This window comes from Triticum dicoccoides, chromosome 4A, assembly GCF_002162155.2.
Source record: "Triticum dicoccoides isolate Atlit2015 ecotype Zavitan chromosome 4A, WEW_v2.0, whole genome shotgun sequence".
NCBI lineage: Eukaryota > Viridiplantae > Streptophyta > Magnoliopsida > Poales > Poaceae > Triticum > Triticum dicoccoides.
This window is the reverse complement of record NC_041386.1, coordinates 609,732,079-609,739,891: the sequence shown is the minus strand read 5'-3', so window position 1 is coordinate 609,739,891 and position 7,813 is coordinate 609,732,079. Positions and strand designations below refer to the sequence as shown.

The window sequence follows — 7,813 nt, the reverse complement described above, 5'->3', positions numbered from 1 at the left end:
AATTAGGGATTAGTGGCGCTGGGGCCCACTGTCAGTGTCAGGGGGGTTGACTAACAGTAATTAGCACTAACTGACCACCTGGCCGATGGGGCCCACGCGTCAGTGACCCTGGGGGGGTCAAACCCCAGGTCGAACAAGTCAAACCCGCCGGCGGTTAGTCGCCGGCGAGGTCCGCGGCGTACAGGGGCCTCGTGTTTCCTCTGTGGTGCTCCAAACGGCGTGCGGCTAGGTGCGTTGGATAGCTAGCTCGATGGCGCGTCGGACAATGGCCGTGGCTGGGCCTGGGGTGGCCGGAGTCGACGGCGGCGAGCTCGGCTGCGGCCGCCGGGGTTCGGTCGTGCGCGGAAACGGGGTTGGAGCTCGAAGGCGAGCTAAGCGAGGCGCTAGGGATGCTCTACGGGGCCTTACGAACTTGTTGGACTCGCCGGGGTGACCGAATGGTCACCGGAGCTGCGTCGACGGCGAGCTCGGTGACGGCGGAGGTTCAGCCGTGGTGGGAACGAGGTTACGGCGCGGGAACGAGGGGAAAAAGAGGGGGAAACGGTGGCGGACCTCACCGCGGTTGCAGTGGGCGTCGAAGCGGGCTCGGGGACGCGCTGGAGACGGCGAATCGACGGTGATGATCTCCGGTGGCCGAGGAGGGGAACGGCGACGTGGGCGGCGATGCAGGGCTTCCGGAGGGCCGTGGAGCGGTGGGGAGGAAGAGGGGGTCGAGGCGGAGCTCCTGAGCTAGTCGGGGGAGCGAGGGGTGGCCGGTGACGGCTACTATGGCGAACGGCGGCGATGGTGGTGTTCGGCCGTGAGATAGAGAGAGAGGGAGCAGCACGGGAGAGAGGGGGGATAAGGCCAGGGGATCGGGGCGGCACCGAGAAGAAGCGTCGCGGCGTCGCGCTGGCGGGGGAGGCAGGCAGACGAGCTGGTGGCGTGGCGCTCCGGCCGTGCGCGCGCGCCGGCCACACGCCTGGCCGACTGGCGCCAGGAGGACGACGGCGGTGGTGGGCTGGGCTGGCTTGCTGGGCCGGCCAGCTGGCTGGGCCGCACAGGGAGGAGCCCAGGTAAGCTTCTCCCTTTTTAATTATTTCTGTTTTCTAATTTCTGACATTTGTTTTGATTTAATAAAATATTAAATCATTTATATATCTTATGCCAATTTTTGCAGGGGCTAGATATATTATTCCAGAGCTCCTTTATAATTGGCATAATATTTGGACATATATTAATATATATAGATAATATATTTCCAATGCAAATATTTATGCATTAATTCCAAATGCCCAAAATAAATACCTATGAGCTCTTAAAAATATTGGTTTGATTTTTATCTCTGTCCAATATTTTCAGAGAGCAACATGAGCATTTTCTTGGACCCTTTTGGAGAAATTTTTATTTGGATCATTTTCAAAAATGATTCTGAGGGTTTCACAATTCCCCATTTCAATTTAAATGGAATTTTAAACATGATGCACACACTCTGATGCATGACTAGCTAGGGTGTGACACGTTCCAAGCTTCCTCCACCGCACCTGAGGTGCCAGATCTTGCAGCACAGACGCGATGAATCCAGACCGGTGAGGGGATGCGGAGCAGACGAAGGGGCCAGAGATCCGATCTGGCGGAGCCACCGGAGCAGCCCGCGACAACGAGGCACCTCCGCCGTCCAACCGCCGCCCGCACGGCCAGAGGGACGGCCAGCACCCGCAGCGCCCTCCACCGGAGAGAGCGGCGCCGCCCACCAGATCCAGGGCCGCCGCCCCGGCAACCAGAGCTCCCTGCGCGGATGCAGGGCAGCAGGGCCTCGCCACCACCTTTACGGGGGCCGCACGGCGGCCGGCGGCGCCCTCAGGTGGCAGCGGGGAAGGGGAGGCGAAGGAGAGAGAGGGCTCGGGAGGCTAGGGTTTGGTCGCCCCCGAGTCGCTCACTCGGGGCGACGCGAGAGCCTCTCTCCCCTCTTCTATATCAAATGAAGCGTTTGACTTGCCTCGTCCCCTAAAAAAATACGGACAACCAAGATCTACCTATCTGGTGATCTCTATTGCAATACCCACAAGCTTATGATGTGTCCTGATCTCACACCAACGCACACCATCTAATGCAGCGGACTCATCAAGCTATCTAAGGACAAGCCCATAGCACCAACCGATATAGCTAACCTGTATCGTGCACCACATGTGCATGCTCTAGAATCCACGGCCACCACCTTCCGCTGTCAATGCATTGACCTTGCCAGGCCCTTCTGCAGTCAGACACCACCATGACACCACACAACAACACCATCCCGCGCGCACTCTGAAGCCGCGTTCATCGCCGAGCCCCACTACGCCAAGACCATTGTTCTGGTAGATGGAACACTGTTCCACCTCAGGGCCACTCCAGCCAACACCGATGCCCCTAGAAGGGAGAACGACATCGAAGACATCGACATCGTCTTATTCGGGGACCCAAATCTTTATGACGAGACAACAACGATGATGCCTCGACAAGAAAACGATGTCAAAGATTTTTTTATAAAGGGAATATATTAATAGCGCACAGATACCAATTACACCCAGCCTCTACACTGACAAGATGTCTAAAGACATCCATGATGCACACATCCAGAAAAGAAAATAAAAATTAAAAAAGACCCCGTCACAGTGATTAATCACCGCAGCAGCAACAACACTCTAACCACCATCAAAGACAACGCTCAGTCTAAAAAGGAGGTTGTCCAAAAGCAACGGATTCAAGAAGGAAACAATACACACGCGTTGTCATTGCCCGATCGAAGATCTTAGGTTTTCACCATGGAGAAAGACCACGTTCCCAAAACAATGCCTTCAATAAGGTCATTGCTAGATACAACCAATAAAGGCCAGGCCTTAGGTTTTCACCATGAAAATCATGATTCGTGGTATTCGAGGAGCACCATCATCAAAGAAGTCAACCAGCGTTGCTACCCCCACTTACGGAGTCCGCTACTGCAAGTCACATACCACCAGGCTTACATGAGCTCGTGTCCAGTCTTGACGGGAAAAACCCAGATCTTCGTGATATAGCCAAAGAAGTCGGTTAGGCTGATGTTCCGGGCACACATGACCGGCCCCTCTCCAATCAAGGTGTCCAAGGAGCGCCATATGCGTCAGTCCTTGTTTTCCTCTGAAGGAGAATTCCGAAACTTGTCGATGGCCATATCGTGGATGACCGACCACAGGTAGACCGGTGACATCGCACGAAGACCATGGACGATGACCGATTACTGTCCGCAGACGTTTGAGGGGCTGGATCATGTGTATGCGCCCGTAGATGCTCTAATATGATCCATATAAAATAATATTAATAATAAAAAAGAGCAGAGCAGAGTAGAGCACGTGATGCAGATGCAGATGTAGATGTAGATGTAGATGTAGCCCCCGATGCCTTCCGTTGGTTGACTTATTACTGCTCATCGAGGACATCTTGCTTCCACCCCCCGCTTTCCACGTCCTTTCATAGCAGTTTGGATCTCTCTCAGTAGCATGACAGGATGAAGAGATCTGTATGGTGTGAGCCCGGATCAAGCAACCATACTAGCTACTAGTATATATGCGGCATCGTCTTACGTTGAATCGAATTCGCAGGTGAGTTTTCTTGAGTCCGTCCGGTGGTTCTTGTACGTAGTATTAGTTAAGCAACCTCTGCTAGTAATTGAGTAGCTAATCCATGAGCCCCGCTCCCACGTAGATCTCTCGTTTTCTTACCGATGTTTGCGAAATTGTCAGGGCGACCCGGGTAGCAGAAGCTGTTGCAGTTTGGTTGGTTGGTGGCTTGGTGTTTTTTTGATCGATTTGCAGCCGATCTATCGAGCACAGCACAAAATTATCAGGTGACACTTGTTGTAATCTTTATCCTCTGCTAATATGTAGTACTGTACTTTTTTTCATGGAAATATGTAGTACTGTATTTTTGTTCTTACATAGTATCTCACATAGTATCTCCTTTTTTTGTTCTTAGCATACCATACCATACCAGTAGCAGCATGGTCACAAATGCTGTTAGCGTCTCGTTGATAGGGTGGTTCGTCACGCCGTTCCTCAGCAAGTCCATCAAGGCGGTACGCAAATACATAGACGAGGAGAACAAATCGCTCAAGAATGTCACTCCCAAGCTGAAGGAGCTGGCCGACCATCTTGATGGCATCAGGGTGATTGTTGACCAAGTCGGGCTATGTTTCATCAAGGGGACAGAGGAGGCCTTGGATCATCTGTGGCGGCTCAAGCGTGCCATTTATGAAGCGGAGGAGATTCTGGACCTGTACGAGAGTCTAAAGAACAATCGTCTTTCTTGTGAGTTTGTGCAGCAATTTACTGGGACCAAAGACTCACCTAGTCGGCTGGAGGAAGTGGTGGAGAAGCTAGGCGGACTTGGCGTGAGGACGCGGAAGTTGCTAAAGAATTCAGACAGCAATCCCAACATTGTTCATGGTTCTCCCATCCTCCGTAGAGGCCCGTCACAAGCAAATCCCGGGAATGGTTTCTTCGGGTACGCCGACGAGCGTCACCAGCTACAGAATCTGCTGAAAGGCGAGCAGAATAAGGTTATAGCCATCATAGGCCATGGAGGGATGGGGAAGACTCACCTTGCTCGCCAGGTATTTGATGCTAATGAGCGTGGGTTTGAGGTGCGCATATGGGCGCACGTCTGCAACAAATTGGATCAAATTGAGCTTCTGACAGAGATATGCCAGTCGCCCATCAACAAGTCTGGCGCCCCAATCCGTGCTCCAATAATGGACACCGTTGCTGCGCTAGAGTCCGTGGTTAAAGGTCTGTCCAAAACCTCAGGGTTGATCAAACTACCAAAACCTTGTTTGGTCGTGCTTGATGATGTATGGCAGCACGAGGACGGATTTGCTGGGTCGACCAGCTGCCACACGCAGCGGATCAGCCGGACTCAGAGAAATGAGGCATGGGCCAGTGTGCTGGCCATGCTGAGGAGCCTTAAAAGTTGCAAAGTTGTAATGACCACTCGAGACAAGGTTTGCTCCACAACACTCAAGGCAGATGAAACAATCGTCCTGGATGGGATCAGCCAAGACCCAATGAAAGAGCTGCTCAAACACACTGCAAAATCTGACCAACCTCCCCAAGAGCTTGTGCAACGGATTGACAAGTTGAAGGGATCCCCACGAGCAGCTCTCAGTCTTGTTCACGAGCTCAAGGAAGCAAATATTAAGATTCAGGAGCAAATCATCCTAGGTGAACTCGACGACAAGAATCACATCAAAGGCCTGTATGAAGAACATCTATTCACCTACCATAACCTACCACTGCACTTACAGAGCTGCCTGGCATTCTGCAGCGTGTTCCCATATAATTGGAAGTTCCATCCTGAAAAGTTAACCAAGATGTGGATAGCTCACGGTTTCATTGACGACACGCAAGTGAAACAACACATGCTGGCTGACCACAAGCTGCTGGCCATGGAGAGTGTGGCGAAAGGCTATTTTAAGGATCTCGTGGATCGGTCCTTATTCAAGATTGACACGGATGGCCTCTATGTGATCCATGTGCACATCCATTCCATGATACGCCAGGTGTCTGGCGATGACTGTAGGAGCATTAGCAACGGCTCATCATCGGAAATAATCGTCCCTGCAACAGTTCGCCACTTATCTGTGACTGCCGGCTGCCTAGCGAAGCTCAAACCAGGGCCTCCATTGGTGGAGAGCAATGTGAAACCTGAGGACGAATTCAGACCGGTGCGAACACTGATTGTCTTCACGGACAAGGGAGCTCCTTCCTTGCCTTGGAGTGACATTCGTCAGGCAAACAGCACACTCAGAAAGTTCAAGCACGTCAAGGTACTGGATTTGACGGATACAGCCATAACTCAGGTGCCTGATATTGTCGGTGAGCTCACACATCTGCGGTACCTAGGTGTTCCTAACACCCTGAACCACCCTCCTGCTCAAATTCCCAAGCTACTTCTGTTGTACATCAACCATGAAGCAACCAAGACGGCACCCCTGATGCAGTCTGCGCCCCCGCACAATCCTGGTGGCGGCGGCGCCCGCAAGGCGCCCCCGCACAATCCTGGTGGCGGCGGTATCGGCATCGGCAAGGCGCCCCCGCACAATCCTGGTGGCGCCGGCGCCGGTAAGGCGTCCCCGCACAATCCTGGTGGCGTCAGCGCTGGTAAGGTGCCCCCGCACAATCCTGGTGGCGGCGGCATCGGCATCGGCAAGGCGCCCCCGCACAATCCTGGTGGCGGCGGCGCCGGCAAGGCGCCCCCGCACAATCCTGGTGGCGGCGGCGCCGGCAAGGCGCCCCCGCACAATCCTGGTGGCGGCGGCGCCGGCAAGGCGCCCCCGCACAATCCTGGTGGCGGCGGCATCGGCATCGGCAAGGCGCCCCCGCACAATCCTGGTGGCGGCGGCGCCGGCAAGGCGCCCCCGCACAATCCTGGTGGCGCCGGCGCCGGTAAGGCGTCCCCGCACAATCCTGGTGGCGTCAGCGCTGGTAAGGTGCCCCCGCACAATCCTGGTGGCGGCGGCATCGGCATCGGCAAGGCGCCCCCGCACAATCCTGGTGGCGGCGGCACCGGCAAGGCGCCCCCGCACAATCCTGGTGGCGGCGGCGCCGGCAAGGCGCCCCCGCACAATCCTGGTGGCGTCGGCGCCGGTAAGGTGCCCTCGCACAAGGCGCCCCCGCACAATCCTGGTGGCGGCGGTGCCGGCAAGGCGCCCCCGCACAATCCTGGTGGTGGCGGCGCCGGCAAGGCGCCCCCGCACAAGGCGCCCCTGCACAATCCTGGTGGTGGCGGCGCCGGCAAGGCGCCCCCGCACAATTCTGGTGGCGTCGACGCCGGCAAGTCGCCCCCGCACAAGGCGCCCCCGCACAATTCTTGTGGCGGCGGCGCCGGCAAGGCACCCCCGCACAAGGCGCCCCCGCACAATCCTGATGGCGGCGGCGCCGGCAAGGCGCTCCCGCACAATCCTAGTGGTGGCGGCGCCGGCAAGGCGCCCCCGCCCTGCAATTTCAAGTAAATCCAGTGATGTTTATCTGGATGTTTTCTCCTTCAATTTGTGGTGTTTGGAGGGGGGTTCCATGATCTTTATTCAGAATCTGTAATTCAATAATATATGCTGCTCATGCATTGAAAAAACTTCTTTTTTAAGTTGTCACATTTTTTTGTGACCATATCAATTATTTATCAATCTGTTACCATTTTTAATTAAGACACTATATTATAAACTAACGTTTCTATGTGTACCTGGTTTTGCATGCATTCGGTTTGGCTCCAACGATGTCCCTTGATGTTGTTTTTTGTCGTGTCCCTTTCCCCAAGTTCTAGTGCCTCTTTTTTCTCGTTTTTTTTCTTTCTTTTTTGGGTTAGTATTAGCATCTTCTCTGTCTCATGGATAGGTTGCCCTTGGTCAAGTAAATACTGTGTGCGATTAATTCTACTTGAAGCTTGCATCCACAGTCAGTATACAGAAACAACCATTCCGGGTTCTTTTGCCACTGGCTAAGCGAGGAAACTGTTTGTCTTCAACACGGCGTTCCCATGGAACAGCGAGCAAAGAGAAACTTGCATCAGAAACTAAACTGGCGTACGCGAATGCGTGTTGCAACTCTCATCCATGCAAAGGGCGTAATAATATGAATAATTTAAAGTGGAACAAATCAAATGCACCTTGCAGAACAATCACTGCGAAGGCAGAGCTCTTAAATTCAGCTTTGTTTCATCAGTGACTTAAGTTCATGTGTTTCCCTTGGCACGCCATATACACTGTGTATGGGTGAGGTGCATGGTGAGGCCGTGTTAGCCACGAAGTTCCTGCCGTACTTCTGGC

The 7,813-nt window shown here is 53.9% G+C and overlaps 1 protein-coding gene across 1 annotated transcript; it reads left to right on the top strand.

Annotated features, from left to right (window-relative positions):
- Positions 1 to 3,431: 3,431 nt before the first annotated feature.
- Positions 3,432 to 7,191, top strand: LOC119287300 (putative disease resistance RPP13-like protein 1). The gene is made up of 3 exons (XM_037566824.1): positions 3,432 to 3,596; positions 3,738 to 3,841; positions 3,970 to 7,191. The coding sequence occupies exon 3, from the start codon at positions 3,995 to 3,997 to the stop codon at positions 7,001 to 7,003; it is 3,009 nt and encodes a 1,002-aa protein (XP_037422721.1). The 5' UTR covers positions 3,432 to 3,596; positions 3,738 to 3,841; positions 3,970 to 3,994; the 3' UTR covers positions 7,004 to 7,191.
- The last annotated feature ends 622 nt before the right edge of the window (positions 7,192 to 7,813 follow it).

Coding starts and splice junctions, on each gene's coding strand:
- LOC119287300 (XM_037566824.1), top strand. CDS start 3,995: ATGGTCACAAATGCTGTTAGCGTCTCGTTGATAGGGTGGTTCGTCACG.